Source organism: Halichoerus grypus, chromosome 10 (assembly GCF_964656455.1).
Source record: "Halichoerus grypus chromosome 10, mHalGry1.hap1.1, whole genome shotgun sequence".
In the NCBI taxonomy this organism is placed as follows: domain Eukaryota; kingdom Metazoa; phylum Chordata; class Mammalia; order Carnivora; family Phocidae; genus Halichoerus; species Halichoerus grypus.
The window spans coordinates 72,417,221-72,438,312 of record NC_135721.1 but is presented as its reverse complement, the minus strand read 5'-3'; the positions used below and the strand labels follow the sequence as shown (position 1 = coordinate 72,438,312).

General features: G+C 45.6%; 1 protein-coding gene across 2 annotated transcripts in view; it reads left to right on the top strand.

Annotated features, from left to right (window-relative positions):
* The window catches only part of PRKCE (protein kinase C epsilon), a 480,084-nt gene that overhangs the window by 162,492 nt on the left and 296,500 nt on the right, over positions 1-21,092 (top strand). For both annotated transcript variants that reach the window (XM_078056612.1, XM_036070369.2), the window contains exon 2: positions 17,330-17,393. In XM_078056612.1, the coding sequence (XP_077912738.1) occupies positions 17,330-17,393 (64 nt within the window). The remainder of the gene's footprint in view (positions 1-17,329; positions 17,394-21,092) is intronic.

The following is a 21,092-nucleotide window of genomic DNA, read 5'->3' as shown; positions in this document are numbered from 1 at the left end:
CCACCCAGGCACCCCAACCCAGAATTTCTAATAGAGATTTCTCGTCTCTTCTTTCTTAAGTTAAATGGGCCAACGATTTAGGCTGATACGGAGGAGGTCTTCTGAGCCTAAGAATCTGCATCCAGGTCAGGAGAAGTGGATGGGTGGGGTTGGGTAGTGGGGCCTGGGAAAGCAGTAGAGCCTGGGTCCATTTGGGGGGCTAGATGGATTCGTGAGTAGGAGTACCTTTTCATTCTTATTTGTAATTGTTTACAGGGCTACTTATCTTCAGCAAACCTGCCCACTCCAGAGCACGTTTATCCCCTGGAGTGGGCATAGGAATAATGGCGTGCCTAGCAGCCATGTGAGCGGCAGCTTCCCTGGCCTCGGATCTAAATCCTCTCACCCCTTCTCTGTCTTGCCTTAGAACACAAGGCTGCCCCTGTGGGGACCCTATGGCTCGGCAGCCCCAGGGGACATCTTGGGTCGGGGCTGAGATACCACCTCGCGCTGCAGGGTTTTCCTGCCACAAGCCCGGGACTTGGGGTGCCCCGCTGCACCCCCTGCCACTGCGTCCTGACACAGTTTTGGAGTTTGGATGTTTAGGGGTGGAAGGAGGGACACTCAAACTGTTAGAGCAACAGTAGTAGGCAGACAGGCTTCCCAGAAACAGGAAATGCCCTGATGCTAACTACAAGCTTTATTTATGGTTTTCTACAGTTTTTATTCCTCATCACACACACCCCACCTTACGACAAGTGCAGTGAGTAGTTCAGCAGTGCATGAAGTCAGTGTTTAACAGGCTTAATAAAAACTGTGTGTGTGTGTGTGAGAGAGAGAGAGAGAGAGAGAGGGAGGGAGGGAGGGAGGGAGATTTTTGCCATCTCTTTTGAAGACACAGAGAACGCTAAGAAAACCAAGGCTTTTATAAGCCACATATCTGTGATGAGTGCCTGGTGGATGCTTGGTGGTGGTGGTTTGGAAGGAAGATGGAGGGAAGTCAAAGTTGACTCCACCCAGGGTACTGGAGGTCAGGCCTCGGAGGAGGATCTTTTCAGACGTCTGGGCAGGTCCCTCCTCTTTCTAATCTCTCTGTGTTGGAGGGCCCCTGGGATCAGTTCTCATCCCTCCAGTGTCATGGCTCAAACTACAGATCCACACCCCTTATCCAAAACCCTTACGGCCAGATTTGTTTAGAAATCACTTTTTTTTTTTTTTCAATTCTAGAAGGTTCCCATAGTATGTATTCCACCCAACACCCCCAGCAGACTCTAGGGCAGCCCTTCCTGATCAAACAAATAAATATTTCCAGCACAAATGTATAAACATTCACACTAAATGGAGTAAAATCAACAGTAAATAGCCTTGTGTTAGCCCGGGTCAGGGTTTGTTAAATGATTTTGGCCCAAACTTCAGAAAAAGCCAAATTTTTAGAACCTTTTGAAAGTCAGGGTTGTGGGTCAGGGCTTGTGGATCTGTACCATCTACCTGCTAGTGACTACCAAATCCGGACCATAAGCCTAGGCCTTTCCCTGCGTGTATCCGGTTGTCCTTGGCTGTCTCAGACGCATCTCCCGCCAAGCCTGTGCAAACCCTCCTTCCGGCACTCGACTCCCACCCAACCTGCTCCGCTCTGTCTCCTGCTCAGCTGATAGCAACTCTGTGTTTGGCTCAGGCCAAATATCTCCACACTATCCTTGAGCCCTCTTTTTATCTCCCACCCGGCATCCAATCCATGAGCAATCAGAATATCCTGAAGTCTGACTACTTTTCATCACTAGTACTACCATCCCTTCTGGCCACCATCGTTTCCCACTTGGATGATGATGATAGCCCCCTAAGCCACCCTCCTGCTTCCGGAAGTCTGTGCCTGAGGTTTATTCTCCACACAGCAGCCAGAGTGACCCTCCCAAGGTGTAAGTCGCAGCGTGTCACTGCTCTGCTTAGACTCTCCCCTGGCTCCGCATCTCACTGGGAGCCAAAGCCCACGTACTCATGGCGCCCCACCTCTCTGACCTCAGCTCCAGCTGCCCTCTGGCTCCTTCGAGTACCAGGAAGGCCTTCCTCGATGAATTAACACATACGTTAACACGCAGTCACCAAACCCCAACTTTGAACACGGCCTTTCTGCAACCAAGGCATGAGATACTCTAAATGAAAACCAACAACAGCTTTAACACATTAGAAAGGATCTATTAACCAAAACTAGGTTCCAGTTACAACCACTCTGAGCAATAAACAAAGCATTGACTACTTTGAGGATAGAACTGGATGTTTTAAACTTTATTTCTCTTTGATGTCTTCGAAAGGCTGAGAGCTTTCTTTATGCTTTGGTAGTGGTTTATATCTTCTGTTTATTTCAAGCCCTACCCCATTAATTAATTAGTGATTGTAGATGGCCCAGACTGTCCTTACAAAGTAGATTTGAGTTCATAAAATCTATCTCATCTGGCCTGTAGCATAATGTACATGTGATAGAACTCTTTTATGTGGTTGTCCAAAATATATGGAAATCTAATATCCAGGATAGAAAACTGTGAATTAAGGAACTATTCTGACATTTAGCGCTTGAACAGACAATTTTCAGATCTCCTTTGCTGTGTGCTTTAGGAAATCTCTTTCCTTCTAGTTCAGATGTTGATGTGGGCTTCAGCACACGTGTGTCCAATTTGTGTGTCCCTCTGCATTAACCTGTTCATCTTAGAAGCCTGGGACTTCATTAAGGTGTAGAAAATTAGAACAGAATGTACAAAGAGAGTTGTTCATCTTCAGAGATGAGATAGTTCATGCTTTCATATATAATTTGCAAGCATAAACTTTTATATTCATTTATTTATAGAAAAAAAATCCAACTTAATATTCACGCATGCTCATTAGAGTACATGTTAAGGCAGGCTCTATCCCAGAAAACTGGAAATTATGCCAAACTTCTTATTTACATCTTCTTCACCTTTTTGATACAAAATCTAGAAGTTTTAAAATTTTGTTTTCCTTCCAAACTCAGTAGAGTCAACTGATGAGTATCCAGTGGAGGGAAAATTTTGATTTATTCTGACAGGCCTAATAAATTCTATTTTTCTTTTTGCTTGATTTTTGTAGCAGAAGCATTTTTTGTTTTAATTTTTTTCCGTTTTCTAGAATGTTGAAGACAATGGGAGAATATAGTCCAAAGAATCCCTGTAGAACAAGATGGCAACACAGCATAGCTAGGTGATAGGCACTGTATGGACATGTCATAGCCAAAATGTCTGCTCATTATATGATGGACAAAGTCTGTGTTGTCATGAAAGTCTGTTACATGAAAGGCAGTTTGAAGGCAACAGTGTGTAAGGTGTAAAAATGTAGCCCACATCACCCCCCAGAAACAGAGGAACACCGTCATGTAGAGAAGGAGGTTTGATCAAAGAAAAGGATTTTTAGTCTAGTGTGTTCCATTTGGTTGAGCTATGGAAGGTTTTCCTTAATATGTTCAAATTGTATCTAATTGAGAATATGCCTGGTTGAGAGGCGCCTGTGTGGCTCAGTCGGTTGAGCATCTGACTCTTGATTTTGGCTCAGGTCATGATCTCAGGGTCGTGGGATGGAGCCCTGCGTCAGGCCCCGCGCTGGCATGGAGCCTGCTCAAGATTCTCTCTCTCCCTCTCCCTCCCCTGGCTTGTTATCTCTCTCTCTCAAAAAAAAAAAAAAAGAGAGAGAGAGAGAAAGAGAATATGCCTAGTTGATTAGGATTGAATAGTACTATTACTATTTGACCAGAAAACTACACTTTAAAAAATATGTAAATTTAAAATAATGTGTTTCATTATAACTTGCACCTTAGCTCTAGACTGAAAATCAAGATAACTGAGTTTCGTTTCTTCTTTTCCTTTCCTTTCCCTCTTTTTTGGCTGTGGGTAATTTACTCAGGTGCCTGAATGGATTGCTTAACCTCACTGTGCCTCAGTTTCCTTACCTGTAAATGAGGGGATTGAGCTACACAGTGTTCTTCAAACAACAACAAATTTACTGTTTGATTTTTTTTCTTTTTTAATTTAATTTTATTAAATTATGTTAGTCACCATACAATACATCATTAGTTTTTGATGTAGTGTTCCATGATTCATTGTTTTCGTATAACACCCAGTGCTCCATGCAGTACGTGCCCTCCTTAATACCCATTCACTAGTCTAACCCATCCCCCCGTCACCTTCCCCTCTAAAACCCTCAATTTGTTTCTCGGAGTCCATAGTCTCTCATGGTTCGTCCCCCCCTCCGATTCCCCCCCTTCATTTTTCCCTTCCTTCTTCTAATGTCCTCCATGTTATTCCTTATGTTCCACAAATAAGTGAAATCATATGATAATTGACTTTCTCTGCTTGACTTATTTCACTTAGCATAATCTCTTCCAGTCCCATCCATGTTGATGTAAAAGTTGGGTATTCATCCTTTCTGATGTCTGAGTAATATTCCATTGTATATATGGACCACATCTTCTTTATCCATTCATCTGTTGGAGGGCATCTCGGCTCTTTCCACAGTTTGGCTATTGCGGACATTGCTGCTATGAACATTGGGGTGCATATGGCCCTTCTTTTCACTACATCTGTGTCTTTGGGGTAAATACCCAGGAGTGCAATTGCTGGGTCATAGGGTAGCTCTATTTTTAATTTTTTGAGGAACCTCCACACCGTTTTCCAAAGTGGCTGTACCAACTTGCATTCCCACCAACAGTGAAACAACCTCTCCAACATTTGTTGTTTCTTGCCTTGTCAATTTTTGCCATTCTTACCGGTGTAAGGTGGTATCTCAATGTGTTTTTGATTTGGATTTCCCTGATCGCTAATGATGATGAACATTTTTTCATGTGTCTCTCAGCCATTTGTATGTCTTCTTTGGAGAAGTGTCTGTTCATGTCTTCTACCCATTTTTTGACTTGATTATTTGTTTTTTGGGTGTTGAGTTTGAGAAGTTCTTTATAGATCTCGGAAACCAGTGCTTTGTCTGTAGTGTCATTTGCAAATATCTTCTCCCATTCTGTGGGTTGCCTCTTTGTTTTGTTGACTGTTTCCTTTGCTGTGCAGAAGCTTTTTATCTTGATGAAGTCCCAAAAGTTCATTTTTGCTTTTGTTTCACTAGGTTTTGGAGATGTATCTTGAAAGAAGTTGCTGTGGCCGATGTCGAAGAGGTTACTGCCTATGTTCTCCTCTAGGATTTTGATGGATTTCTGTCTCACATTGAGGTCTTTCATCCATTTTGAGTTTATCTTTGTGTATGGTGTTAGAGAATGGTCGAGTTTCATTCTTCTGCATATAGCTGTCCAATTTTCCCAGCACCATTTATTGAAGAGCCTGTCTTTTTTCCATTGGATGTTTTTTCCTGCTTTGTCAAAGATTATTTGACCATAGAGTTGAGGGTCCATATCTGGGCTCTCTATTCTGTTCCATTGATCTATGTGTCTGTTTTTTGTGCCAGTACCATGCTGTCTTGGTGATCACTGCTTTGTAATATAGCTTGAAATCAGGCAACGTGATGCCCCCAGCTTTGTTTTTCTTTTTCAACATTTCCTTGGTGATTCAGGGTCTTTACTGATTCCATACAAATTTTAGGATTGTTTGTTCCAGCACTTTGAAAAATGTCACTGTTTGATTTTTTTTTTTGTCACAAAAGTTATAGTGGGGCATAGAGGAAAAATAAAATGCTTAGACAAGTATAGATATGTACAAAGAAAAAAACTCACACATTATTCCACTCTCCCCTAGGTAATCTTTTTTTTTTCCCCTTTGTGTATGTACCCAGCCATACACATTTTTGTTTTTGTTTTACAAAATTGTACCGTAGAATACATATTCCTTTATCATCTCATTTTTCCTTTCACTTAATACCGTATTTTGCATATCTTTCCATGTCATTAAATATAATTCAGCAAGATCTTTTTTCATGATGGCATGGTATCTAATGATTTGAATATGCCACAATTTATTTAAGTAGTTTGCTATTGTTAAACAATTAGTTTCTAATTTTACCCTCTTAAAAAATGCTGTAATGATCATCTTTGTTGTTAAATTGTTTTGCACATGTGTGATTTGGGATAATTTCCCAGAAGTGGAATTGCTAGGTCAAAGGATTTTTGTTATATAATGCCAAACCCCTCTCTACAAATTTTGTGCCAGTTTACACTTCATCAGCAGTGTATAAGAATGTCTGTTTCTCCTCTACTCTTACAGCACTGGGTTATATATCATTTAAGATGATATTTTTTTTTAGATTTTCCATTCAAGGTAGTCTTGAAGCAAATATGTTTGTTTCTTTGCCTCCTCAAGACCCCATCTAAATAATAGAAAAAGGCAAAAGTGTAGGGATAAAATTGTATAACACCTAAGTAAGCAGAAAGAAGCTTCATCAAACTATTTCAGTGACTTTCTGGGGATGAAAGTAGAGGGCAGGGTGGCAATTGATGGAACAGAATAGCAGTACAGAAGGGTCACAGCCTGGAACAGGTGCTGAGGGGATTGGAGCCTCACCTGGAGCCAGCCGTTCTGCAGAACCTTTATTTTAGTGCTCACAGCACTAAGATAAAAAAAGATCCTAGAACTTACAAAGAATGAAAACAACATAAAGTCACCTCCTAAACAACAGCTATCAAGCTAACATGAGCTTCACTGGCAATATTTATGTTAGAAAAAGAAAGTTCTGATAATGATTTTTTTTTTCCTCCTAGAATTCTATATCCAGCCAAACTATCAATCATGTGTGAGGACAAGCATGTCTTAGCTGGCTTTCTAGGCACTCTTAATCAATATTTCAATGAGAACTTTATTTCAATGAGTACTTTACTGGTAAAAGCAAGGGAATAACCCAGAACAAAGAAGATGATGGATTCCAGCAACAGCGGGTGCATCCAGCAGAGCAGTGAAAAGAAGTCACAGCACTCCAGCTGTGCAGCAGGCCAGAGAGCAGTCAGTCCATTAGGAAGGAGGACAGTGGGAGTTTCTAGAAGGGCAAACCCCAAGAGAAAAGGACCCCGGGAAAACTTGATCTGAGAAATGCAATTGGTTGAGTGGGGGGAAAAAAATCCATTTAAATTTGATACAAGGTATAGTTTCCATTGAGTGGCACATGGGTTGTCACACTGGACCCATGGAAAAGAAAGTGTATGTAATGCCATGTAAAAGTTAGAATAAATAAACACTATCAATTTGTTTTCAGATTTCTGAAACAACATATATGGAAAACATGGACCTCAATTACAGTTAGAGAACCGAACATCAGTGTTGTCATCATTGATGATCTAACAGGAAAGACAGAGTTGAGGACGGGGGTGGATGGGAGAGGTGGTCAGAGGATAGGGAGGGCTGGAAGAAGCACTAATGTCCTCTAGTTATAATGTGGAGGCTCAAGGAATATTATCTATAGTCGATGAAACAAGAAATTGACATTTTGGATTGCTTTTTTGCAGTTGCAGAGCATAGAGAAGGAACTGAGAATTACGATGTATATTTTGTGGAAGGGGAAAGTGGAGGGAGGTGATGAGTGCACTAGATCCTCATCGATCACAGCACCAAGGCAAAAGAGAATGTCTAAAATAAGAAATCAGGAAATTGAGGTAAAAGCATTTTATTTAGGGACATGGCAGTGACCACCAGCAAAACCCAAATAGAAATTGTTAAAATTGGCTCCCCCTGGGGAATAATGGGGCAGGGGACTGTCGGTTCTCATTATAAGTTCACATGTAGTTTTTTATTTTTAAAAACTGAGCATGGGCACCTGGGTGGCTCAGTCGGTTAAGCATCTGCCTTCAGCTCAGGTCATGATCCCAGGGTCCTGGGATCGGGTCCTGCATTGGGCTCCCTGCTCAGCTGGGAGTCTGCTTCTCCCTCTGACCCTCCCCCTCTCATGCTCTCTCTCTCTCTCTCTGTAATAAATAAAATCTTTAAAAAAAATAAAAACCAAGCATATCATGACACTTGATTTTGTTTATATTTTAATAAACAAATAACACAAAAATACATAGCCCCAGAGCAACTTTGGTTCATTTGATAGGGAAAAGAAAATTTTTAAAAATCTTACCCTTTAATTTGTATTTCTTTGCTTATTTTAACCAAGTGATTTCCAAGTGGCTTATGACTCTTAAATTTCGTGCTTCTGGGATTTTTATAAAATGCAACAGGAGCACTGGGTCCATAGTTGGAGAGCCCTGCTTTAATCCAGGTTTGTCATCTTCACGCCGTGAGAATGTGGGCAGGTTACTTAAATCCTTAAGCCTCAGTTTCTCATCCCTGAAACAGTTAAGAATAAGGGTATTACCTCCCTCACACAGATGACGTGTGAAAAGTGCTCAATAAAGGGTGTTTACTAGGGTTGTGATTATTCTTACGAACAAACCAGTCTCTCTTGAGGAGCTCGAAAGTGATGAATAACAATTATACGTCTTGGATTTTGAAGAGAATCAAGAACTGAACATCTTTGCGAGCAGCTGTCGGTCAGAGGTTCTGCTGGGTTGTCATGTTACAGAGACAGGGAAGTCTGAAAATGATTTTTCTGGTTGCACTCTCCTGAGCTCCTTAGTCAGCTTGTCATTGTTCTACGTGGATCCATTCAGTTTCACTTGGAGTCTCTAGTGATTACCCACCTTACGCTCTAGCCCTGGAGCAAGTACTGCAGAACCCCCCAAAAGGAGCCCTCGACTCACAGTCTGGGCAGGAAGGAACAATACTGGCCCGACACCTTACGTTTATAGGCTGCTAGCGGCGTGCCAGGCACAGCTCCAAGTGCTACACCATGTCATTCGATCCTCCCCAGATCATGAAGCAGATGCCACTGAGGTTCTCAATTCATAGATGAGGAAATTGAAGCAAGGGCCACACAGCTTATAACAGGCAGAGCTGGGATTTGAACCCAGGAGGGCTAGCTTTAGAGCCTTTTCTCTGAATCACTATAATGTATTGGCTTAGTGAAACAGATGGGAAATGTAGAATACAACACACACATACAAATACACCCAAGGAGAGAGAGCATTGCAACGCAAAATGCAAAATGCAAAGTGCCGATTGGTGGTGGGATATTTCTCACTTCAGAACACTGGGGGTAGGTGCCTATATTTCCTGCTGTTTGCATGCACCATCTCCTTTTGGGATGCACAGTCATGTGCATCTGAAGCCGTTTCCCTGAAGGAAGCTAGAAAATCTAGACTGTTCCTGGATGAAGTTTTATAAACCATTCCACACTCCTGATATTAGGTTTGGCACCTTTGGGTATTTTCCCAGTGCTGGAGAGCATTTGAGCACACATAGAACTAATTGTTTTCAGCCACTTCTATCTTCAGAGGGAGCCAGCTCTCTGGGTCTATTTCTGAGCCTGCTGAAAAGAGGAAGCAGGGGGCGCCTGGGTGGCTCAGTCAGTTAAGTGTCTGCCTTCGGCTCAGGTCATGATCTCAGGGTCTTGCAGTTAGTCTGCTTCTCCCTCCCTCTCCCTCTGCCCCTCCCTTCTCCCCCCCAACTTGCACGCACTCTCTCTTTCATAAATAATAAAATAAAATAAAAAGAGGAAGCAAGTACTAACTTGAGTTTACTCCATCTGTGGCCTTGGAGAGCTAGAACCTGCAACATAGGCCTCCAGTCCAGTCAACAGGACTTCCACGTGAAGATGAGGGCTGCTGCTTGGTTGGTCCCCATGATCTGGCCACAGGGGATGGGAAAGCAATCTGTTAGCCAGTTTCGAGGGGCGTATCTTTAGGATGCATCTGGTAACCGAAGCAAGCTGCTCTCTGGGGCATTGGAGGTTAGAAATAGCTAGAGAAAAAGGTATTGACAAATTTTGTAGCAAGTTAACCCAAGAACATGATTTAAAAAATCATAGGGTTCAAAGAGCTTAAGTGAAGAATCAGCTTTTCCTGTTTTCGGGTCCCCCTTCTATGTCTTGAGGCAACCCCTGTGTCCTTTTGATTAAGACTTCTTCTGGAGGGGGCGCCTGGGTGGCTCAGTCGGTTAAACGTCTGCCTTCGGCTCAGGTCATGATCCCAGGGTCCTGGTATCAGCCCCACATCGGGCTCCCCGCTCAGCGGGAAGCCTGCTTCCCCCTCTCCCACTCCCCCTGCTTGTGTTCCCTCTCTCGCTGTGTCTCTCTCTGTCAAATAAATAAATAAAATCTTTTTTAAAAAAAAAAAGACTTCTTCTGAAGATAATCTGTGTGGAACAAGTGTGAGAGTGTGTGTGTGGGGTGTATGTAGCCTCGCATAATAAACACATCGCACCTTGCTTCCCCCCCCCACTCAATATATCCCGGAGATCACTTCATATCAGTACATTTCGATCTTTCCATTCTTTTTTTAGGGCTTGCCTAGCGATCTACCACACGATGTACCATATTTCATTTAAGCAGCTCCCTCTCCGTGGGTATTTACGGCCTTAGGGTCATTAAAAACTCTTCTAGAGGATTTGGTCTAATTGTCTTGAGACACACGCACACAGAGACAGATTTAAGTAAGTCAGCAGGCTCTTAAACCTACATTTTGGATGTGGTTTTCTTGCTATTATTGTATTTTGATCACAGAAGACAGAAGAAGGTGGCTGTGCCTGCGAGTGTGTTCTGCACACGTGGGTGGGTGTGGGAATGTGTGTGCCCACACGGGTAGGTGTGCATTATGTCGTGTGACACATGTGCTTGAAAAACTCTGAATGAACCCTTTTATTTTTAAAACTGGAATATGAAATTTTAAATGCCCCGAGGGTGGGAAGATGATTTGTTATTAAAGGAAACTTGTAGAGGAATCCTTCTGTGAAATGAAGTGATGGCTTCTTTTTTCCCTTTTAAAAAACTACTTCCTTGAGGTATAATTTACATACAATAAAGTGCATTCATTTGAAGTGTTAGGCTTGCTGCAGTTTGACAAAGTATATATATGTCCCTGCAACAACCGCCTGGGTCAAGATACAGAGCACCTCCCCCGGGCCAGAGAGCTTCCTCTACCCCTCTTTGTATTCACTTCCCTCCTTCACCTCCAGGAGATCACGAATGTGCCTTTTGTCACTCTGGATTGGTTTTGCCTGTTCTAGAACATCACATAAGTGGAATCATGCATTATGTACTCTGATATGTTTGGCTTCTTTCTCGTAGCATCCATCTCGTTGCAGATATCAGTAGTTCATTCTTTATGGCCGAGCAAAATTCCATCATGGGCAGGCAGCATGGTTTGCTTATTCATTTACCTATTGTCGGGCCTTTGAGTTGTTTCCAATATTTCGCCGTTCTGAATGAAGCTGCTAGGAACAGTAGTGTACAGGTTGCTGGCTTTCCAAATGAATCATTTCCATAATTCAGTTGTGCTGACTCAATTGAAAGTTAGGCCATTCATCCATTGAGCCAACATGTACAATATGTATTAAATCCCTCCGGTGCGCTGGTCGGGCAGGATTCTGCCCTGCAGGGATGTACTCTAAAGCATGCGTCATATCTTTGCACTGCCGTGGAAAGTGAGAAACAATCCTTGTCTCCCCTTCTTTTATGAAAGTGAGTGCTATGGGACGACTTGAAATATTTAATTACATGGGCACCCTCTCCTTTCAAACAGTGCACTCTACCAATAGGGCTAGTAGCAAACTCCTCCTCAAATGAAGTCTTTGATCAGCTGCGAGCTTCAGAATCAGCACCCAACAGCTGCTCGAGACTTGGCCAGCATCGTGCCTCATTGTTCTGGGTTTTCCAAAGCAGGGGTGAGGAGGATGTCTGCTGCGTGAAGGTCTCCTGCTCTGTCTGGCCTGCCTCTTCCATGCCGGGTGCCTCTGGGGACTGTAGTGTGACTGTGGTTCCTCCAGGGGACAGTGGCCAGCAAAAAGGGGTGTGCGGACTTGAGAAGTGGGACCCCTGCTTTGGAAAGGAACCATGGAATTCCTCTCTTGATGATTCCCCTCCGCCTCCTCCTTCCTCACTCCCCTCCCCTCCTCCAGGTAAAAAAGAAACAGTCTATTATCTAGGGCTTAATTGGTGCAAGACAGGCAGTGCAAGCCTCTCTCCCTTCTCCTCATCCTTTCTGGATTCATCCTCTGACCCACTCCCTACCTCTAGCTTCGTTCTAGCCCCTAGGCGCCTGACAACAGGGGGAAAAGGAAGCGAAACTCAAATTGGGCATGTGTGACCTTTGCGGGCTGTTCCAAGGAAAGGTTCGCCTAGAGGTCTCTGGTGGAAGTTGAGCCTATGGTTAGGAGGAGGCTTGACTGTGAGTTTCTTACCTCCTTTGCCTTGAACTTGATCACCATCAAAACAATGGCGTGTGGACACCTGCAGGTCACAGTGCCACAGCCTCGGTGGAATTTCCCGCTGGGCAGGTGAGGTGTGGGGGAGGACTGTTGGACTGAGGCAGGAGTTGCGGGTTTGAGCTCAGATTGCAGGCTGTCCAGCTCTAGGGCACTCATTTCGCAGAGGCTCCCCTGTGAACGGCGCCCCTGTGTTCTCCCTAGCCATGCTGTACTGGCCACTTACCTTCCTTAGCCTCAGCTTTCTCACACATGCAGTGGTGCGCATCATACTTACTCTCTAAGGAATTTTGAGGACCACGTGAAATGATGTGTGTGAAGGGTTTGTGAAGTCGGGCACCACCCCAAGGAGTGCCTGTGATACTTTGTGCTTTTCAGAGCGGGCCTTTTTCATGGGTTTCTTTATGGTTTGGCCTCGTTCCTCATTCAAATGAATAGAGCTCTTGCTTCTGCCCAGGACTTGCTTCCCCCCCGCCGCGGCTGCCCCCCCCGCCCCCCCCCCCCCCCCGAGAGCTCTTGGTGGGGCAGGGAAGGTGCTGAAGGCATTGCCCTGCCTCCAGCTGGCCTGGCTGGGGAGCCAGTTGTTGGTCCTGAGAGGGAGCAGGAACACGCAGAGAGCTGGAGGCCTACGGGAAGGGGAGGCCTGGCACTGGATTGTCCCAGAAGGCTTCCCAAGCTGGGCAGGGCTTGAGACCAGAGCTCCGGCAGACTCCTCTGTCTCCTCTGTCCCATGTGACCCAGGGAGCCCCGGGTGGGAATCCGGCTTAAAGCTCTCAGAGCTCCAGTTTTTCCGTCCGAAAAGTAGGGAACAATGCTGGCCTCACAGGAGATGAAATGAGCTAATGCCAACTAAGCACCGGGAACGGTGCGTGAGGCATGGCAGGCGTTTGGGCACTCTGCGGCCACCCTCCCCTTCTCCTTCCTCATGAGCACCTCATGAGCCTCTGAGGACCAGGGCTATCGCCTGTTTTGCCCCTGGGCTCCCCACGGGCTGTGCATGAAACCCTCACTGCAGTGCTTTATTTGATATTCCCAACTCTGTAAGGTCGTCCTGGAATAACATGGAATAATATCAACTTTGGGCAAGAAAATGCCTTTTTTTGTTGGGGGAAAAGCTTGACAGAGTGGAAGGAACATCAGACTAAGTAGCACATTTGAAGACTTGGCTTTTTAAAAACAATAGCACCAGCGGTTACTGAGGATTTTGTGCCAGGCACCATGCTGAGCACTTGACATGGATTATCTCATTTAACATCACCACAGCCCAAACATCACAGGCCCTGTTATTCGCTCTATTTCATGGAGAAGCATTCTGAGGCTCAGAGAAGGTAGTCGCTTGCTTCAGGCCACAGAGCCAGGAAGTTCACACATCACCACCACGTACCGAGTATCTCCTGAGGGCCAAGAGCTTTGTGTGGGAGTCTCATGGAATTTTTACAACAGCCCAGTTCACAGATGATGAGACTGAGGCCCCGGCTCAGGGAAGGTACATGATTGCCCGAGCCGGGATTCAGCCCTGGTCTGACTCCAAAGGCTGTGTTTGTCTTCCCCATTGTTCTACTGGCTTGCTCCTGGCCTAAGCTGGAGGGGCTAGCCAAAGGTGCTAGAGGTCTAAAGAAAACATAGTCAGAGATAATAGAGATTGTAGCTGGGAAGACTCATGAAGTAAGTGTATGAGTTTCAAGGAGATTTGGAAAACAGGGTCGCATCTGGGAGAATTTGGAGGAACCCTGAGTGCAGGAGAAAGAGCTTAGAGCCAACCCTGGGAATGGCAGGGGTGGGAGGGGGGGTGGGGGGGAGGAGGCCTGCTTTTATGTAGTGCCAGGCGCCTGACGGTGATGGCAATGGACAGCTTGCAGGGGCTGTGCAGGCCTGGGCACCCACATTGCTTCCTTATCCGGGCCAGGTCATTGTGAGCCGAATTTGAGATTCAATTAATTTGACCATGAAGTTACACCACACTCCACCACGTTTTGTACCTGATAACCCTCCAGTCATCTGCATAGAAGTCCGACCTCCCTACATGGATTCTCAGCGCCTCCTCACTGGGCCGGCTGGGGCCTCGCCAGCACTCTGTGGCCATCTGCCCAGGCTGCAAAGCTCTTTGTTGCTTTTGGCATGTTTAAAAGCTTAATTTCTCTTTTTCTGTTTGGAAATGCAGTTCTTCGGCATTGAAGCAGCAGTGGGTGCTAAAATGGTTTCTGATTGCTATCTTGAACGTTTAATATCCTAATACATTTTATCGTCAATGACCTGTCTTGCCACAAGTTCTCACTCCCCTTTTGCAAAGAGAGGCAAGCCGCTTGCCTTCAAATAGGCCTCCCGGCCCATCTCATTCCTTTGCTCTCTCCCTCCCCGCTTTTCACAGATAGCATTGTACTTTGCCAATGAAGCCCGTAGTCGTGGGAAATCTCTGAGTTGGAGGATATGAGAAATTGTTTCATTTAGCCGGCAGGGTTTAATAGAGATGATCTAATCTCTAAAAGGCATACATTATTTAAATTCCATGCTCTCGGACAAGAGGACCCCTGATATTTGTGGCAGGGACAGGATTTTGGTTTGGCTCTGTTCAGTGGAGCTGACTGTTGGTTTTCCTGTTTGTAATTTAGTGCGGGGGCTGGGTTATGCTTGTGGCAGTGGGAGGGGGTGGGGGTTCCTAGGGGTGAGGGTGCTGGAGAACATTTTCTTTAGACAGAAACCTAAAATCACAGATTCTTGGGGCAGAGAGGATGGGGAGAGTCGTTGCATGGCATCACCAGTTTGCTATTGGGTTCCCATCTGGGTCCCAAGCTCAAGATTCCCAACTCAGGTGAGTGGCCCCTGTGGGGCAAGCTGAGAACTCTCTGCAGGGGCTCCTGGGTGACTCAGTCGGTTAAGCAGCTGACTCTTGATTTCGACTCAGGTCATGATCTCAGGGTCGTGAGATCGAGCCCTGTGTGGGGCTCCGTGGAACATGGAGCCTGCTTAGGATTCTCTCTCTCCCTCTTCCTCTATCCCTCCCCTCCCCTGTGCCCATGCATGCTCTCTCTCTCAAAAACAAAAAGAGTCTCTCTCTCCCTCCCTCCCTCCCTCCCTCTGCCCCTCCACCAAAGACCTCTGCATTCCCTCACTCCCTGCCCTGACAGACTGCCTGCAATATCACCAGGGGCCTCACCTGTCAGGCACTGAAAACCTCTGTTGACATAACTAAAATTTTGAGAGAAACCTTAAATATTCTCAACCACTAAAGACCGGGTCTGGAAATAAAGTGGGGCTCATGAATGTCTCAGGGAACCCGGACTGTGAGTGGCATGAAATGCTGGGGGAAGGACCTGGAGAATATCAGTCCCAAGGGAGTTTTTTTTTTACCTCAGAGGGAGTATGTGGTGATCCTGGGAGAGCCACCTCTTGTTACCCTCCTACTTCATTTGAATGTCACCTTCGTACAGATCACATGCCCGCAGGCCTTCCTGGGGATGGGGCCTTGGCGGGGGCATATGACCCCAGAAGAGGCTCTCAGAGTTCCAAACGTAAAGTCTTTTCCCCTCCCCAAAGGTTTATTGAGTGTCTCCTGACTAACAGTGAGGTGAGCGCTAGGTACACAAATGAGATTCTCATTGGCTCTGCCTAGCAGATGAGACAGACATATGGACAATGTATTCCAGTGTATTAGGAGCCAGGGTTCAGATATGCATGTGTACCATAGAAGCGCAATTGAAGGGATAATTAATCCTGACTGGGAATATCTGGAACGGCTTCAGAGAGGAGGTGACCTCAACCTTGAATGAGAAGGAGGTGTTCACCAGACTGAACCTTTCTCAGTACTGCTTGCTGAATGAGTGCCTGCTCTTTGCTGGGGACGATGAAAACGATAAGGAGGGGTGGGGGCTCCTGCCCCCAAGAAATTCACAGCTTGCTGGGGAGACAAGCCTGGCATGCATGAGCCAATTAAAGCTCTGCATAGACAGATGGAATTGTGGAGGCGAGGATAGGCCACCGGGGGTACTTGGTGATCCAGGGTTTCCAGAGTTACTACTCTCTCACGGAGCACACAGTTTCTGTAAGGATAATTCAGACCTTGCAAAGACGTCAACTTTTCTGATCAGCCTGGTTCTGTATAGAAGTAGCTAGTTGGATTTGGAGGTGGGCTGGGAGGTGAGGGTGGGTGGAGAAGGTTGATGGTAAGAATTTAGTGGTGTTGGCTCACTCTTTACAACCCTGGTAGGATGTGGGGTTTGCAAAACGTGCCAACACACAACCTGAGGGCGGGCACCCCTCAGTGTCCCACGAGCACCATGCACATTCCCAGCCTTGGCGTATGGGCATATGCTGTTTCTTCCACCTCAATTGACTCCCCTTTCTCGTCTTCATGAAGTCTTCCCAGACTGCTCTTCTACACTGATTTCCAACTCGACGGATACTTGATCCGTGATCCTCTGCTGCTCATCATTAAGCTGGGTTCAGCATTGTTCTCTGTTTTTTAATTCCCCCGTGAGATTGTAAACACCTTCCGAGTGTGAATAGTATTGTATGCTTTTCTTTCCTTCCCTGTGAGCAATTTGTGTAGTCTAGGGAACATGGGTTTCTTTAGACAGTCTTATCATTGAATCTTAGCATTGCCACTTACCCTACAGCTTTGAGCTCAGCTTCCTTATTGGGAGAATGGCGCAACCCGGGGTTTCTCAACGTTGACACTGTTGGCTTTCTGGGGCTGGATAATGCTTCGTTGTGGGGACCATCCTGTCTGCTGTAGGATGCTTAGCAGAATCTCTAGCTTCCACCCATGAGATGCTGGTGGCAGCCCTCCCTTTCCAGTCATGACAATCAAAAACATCTCTAGATAGTTTTGTGTCCCAAAGAGGTTCCCTGTGTCAAGCGTCTCCCATTCCAGGTTTCCTTGCAGTTGGGAACCACTGAGATGACACTATCTTTTGGGTCTGTATCAGACCTCCTCGTGCTGCATCCGGAACATTCCATAAACGCCCATTCTCCTGCATTCCTGGTCCCCCCCGGCACACTACAGGGGGATGAACTGGATGGAGCCGTGACTCTAGGTGTTAGCCATTTGGGGTGGAAAAGTCATGGAACTCTTGGGCTGCCCCCACAAGGCACTAACCGAGCCACTATCATTTTCTTCATTGCAGATTGATCTGGAGCCAGAAGGAAGAGTGTATGTGATCATTGATCTGTCGGGGTCGTCGGGTGAAGGTAGGAGAATGTGACCTCTCCTCATTGTTCTTTTCCATTGACCCTTTGTCTTCCCGTGTCTCCCTTCCCCCCTCGGCTGGGACATATTACAGCGACATTTAATTAATTGGCACACGTGAAAGGTTATTTTGAAGATGCTTACGCCTGTGTACCAAAAGGGACCAGCCATCTGTTAACTTTGGCGGAGCAGAGGGAAGATTTTTGACTTACCAAGTGAGGCCAGTAAAGCAGGCGTCCCTGCACGCTGGTGCACAAGGCAGGCTTCGGCGGAGCGGCACTCTCACCCCGGAGACTCGCGTGGGGGATGTGTGAGTGTCGTGGGAAGGAAGTAAAACCAGTTGGTCTAACGGTATTCAGAAATGACACAAATAAGCCGTCCAATTTCAGAATCTTATTTTTTAGAGCTTTTATAGTAGTGTTACTTCTTTTTACAGTTCCCCACGCAGGCAAAAGCCCTGCTTTTAGAGAGAAATAATGGGGTGAGGGAACGTCTGCTCCCCACTGGCCGATGAGACAGAGTGTAAATGGTGTCTGGTGGTCTTCCCTTTTTTCTTCTCCTTACATCCTCTTCTCTCGATCTCATCTTGGCACACTTACTCCCCTTAAAGGCTTGCCGGCTGGTGAGGACTGAGCAGAGTGGAAGGGGATTCTGGATAGTAAAACCTTGTCCACACAGAACAGGGAGATGAGATGGTGGCAAACGTGGGCTCTAGGGAGGCTGGGAAGTAGGACGGAGATTTAGCGGGGACCATCTTTCTTCTCCTCTCTCTGTGAGCAGGAGGACAGAACAGTTGGCTTTAATGTCATGGTGGAAAAATGGGAAGACCAAGACTGGTTCCTCTTGGCAATGAGAAAAAAATGGGACTTAGGGGCTGTGGCAGTCTTTACGGTGAGACAGTCAGCTCCCTTAGCTCCTGGTTGGAAGACTGGGACCTTTTACTGCATCTCTTCAGAATGCTGGAGATCACAAGGACAGAGTCACACCACCACATGGTCTACTCTGCGTTAGGGATGAAGTTCTAGTTTACAGTTCAGTAATGAGAGGAGAGATTATGTCCACAAATTCGAAGGAGTGGGTCAAACCATGTGCTTGACCGGGTGCCCGATGATTTTCATTTGGCTAATTTATTACCCAATCTCAACAGGTGTTCAGAATAATTCAATAATTGCGTGTATATGGGGCTTATAATAGAATTCAATTCTCTTTGAATAGATCTCAATTATTTGGCATAGGTTTAAAACTTTAAACATCCTTCCAAAATTGGTCTCGTACATTTTCTTCTCTTTATTGCAATTACGTTTTGGCGTTTCTAGCTTTCCTTCTCTACCCTCAGCTCTGAGCAGCCCAGAATAGAATCTGTTGTAGAAGATTCGGGGATTTAGCAGTATTTAGTATGAAATATTTAAGATGTGCCAAAGGGCCTAAAGAATAATAAAATGAGCACTGCTGTACCCACCACCCTGATTAAGAAATAAAGCAACCATTAAGGTGAAAACTTGCATTGCTTTAACTAGTGTGCAATTCCAGATTCACCAGACTTAGAAGTATTACAGTGGCCTCCTGATTGTAGATATTGGAGAAACATTCAATGAGCAAAATCAGTCCCCCTTTCTCCTTACATAATCTATATGCAACAGGATAATTAATTAAATATGCATTTCCTGTGCCAAGATGCTGGGCAACCAATAGGAAGGTTGGATTATTTTTTTTTTCCTTTGAAAAAATTAACAACTTGCAAAATCACAGCGGACAACCTTTTTTACATTAGAGAAAAAGGATGTGCACGAATGAATGAATAAATAAATCAGAAGCGATTGATTTTTTTTCCTCCTTGCTTCTATGGCTTATTGCATGTGAATGGCCAAAGCAATTTTCACTGGGCTGAATTCTTAGTGTTTTGTTTTTTTTATCTCTTTCATCTAAAGAAAATAGGGTTTACTTCAGAAACGCTGAGACACGCCAGACTCTGTAAAGTGCTCGCATGTGTTACTCTGAAGAAAAGGAGAACTTTTTCTGCCCTTTTTGTCTTGCTCTTCCCGGATCCGGGATTCTTTCTCTGGATGGTGGGAAAGACTACCCAGCAGTCTCTTTGTAGGAGCTGATCTTGTTGCATTGTATTTGCGTTCAGTACATCTGTTTGCCCCGTCCTGCTGTTCAGACTTTGAGGGCTCCTGATCCAGAGATTTCTGGAAGGGTTGGGAGGGCGAGGAGAGGAGCAGAGGATGAGAGGCCGAGACAGTTGTTACTTAGACTGCACGAGAAGGATCCCGTGCAAAACCCGGTTGTCCCAGCTAGACTGTGGACATTCATAGATTCTTATCTAAGTCCCTTTCTTTAGTGAATATACCTAACTGTATTCTGCAAAAGGGTGCGAAGAGAGTTGGAATGAGTCAGGGCTGACGCATTCGCTCTATTATTCTGCCATCAGGTATCCCTACGGCTTGCCTATCTCAAATGCTCCAGTCCCATCAATGGGAAAAAAAGACATATATTTATAGAAATCGCACACACTTTACAGCACATGCAAACAGCGAGGAGCCCAGAGAAAGGTGGGTGAGGATCCAATTCCAGGATGGGCCAAAGGTTTCTTTTTCTTGCTAACGCACTGTAGGACGCCTTGGACGTTTGTGTCTGCTAGAGCTGGGGCTAATGTGATTTCTAGCTGTCTAATAAAATTCCACTGCTTGCTTGTCCTGTGCAGCTCACCATAATGGGATTTGACTGCTGTGTGCTTTAGCTAAACCAGGCAACCTAACCCCAGATGTAAGGGGTCAGGCCCGATGACAGCTAAGGCCGTTTCCGGTCATGCAGTTTTGATCTCTGGTCTAATCTGAATAGCGATCAGAGCTTGAGGCTGAGGGCTGGCTAATGTCTGTGGCAGGTCGAAGGGGTTGAAAGAAAAGGGCTCTTTTTGACAGGTACTACGTAGCCAGGCACCTTACCTACCTTATCGCAAATAGCAAACCTTCCTGGAATACTCGAGAGTGATCCTCCAGTCTTGGGTGCCTTTTATCACAAGCTTTTGTCCTAAGTAATAACCACGGGGCTTCCTGGTAAACGGGGCACTACAGGTTCACCAGATACTTAAGTCAGAGCATAATTAGCCCAGGTGACAGACGCATAAGCAGCAATGTAATTCTCCAGCGTGTCAGCTACTGTTTCCGGCTGTGCACATTAGTTAGCATTTCTTCCTTTGTTGGGGCGCAATTTGTACATTATTTCTATTCTTTTTAGTAACAGGACAATGCACCATTATTTGCAGGCTCCCAGAGGAGGGGCCACCAGGGTCTGACCCAGGGATTTCTAAGGCTGTTCTTTTCCTGCCTTCCATCCAGATCTAGTGTTCACCCAGGAGAGTTTTTCAGGGTCTGAACAACAACAGAGAGAACCAGAAGTGGGTCTCACTGATAATGTTTGGACTGCCAACCTGTGTCTCCAATAAAACGCAGAAGATACAAAAGTAATTTGAAGGATTTTTTGCAACGCAGATCACAAATAACGCAGTTAAATCAGGTTATAGAAGCAGAAGATAAAGAGCAGGGAGCAGGATCCACGCTGTCCCCTTCTTTCTGCAGCCACATGCTGCAGACACATCACACCATTCAGTCTCCTCCCTGCCCTCCCACCCCCCCCCCCCCCCCCGGCCCCCAGCAGTTAGGGCAGGAAGAGCACAGTCCCAGGAGTCCCTCAGCCCTGGC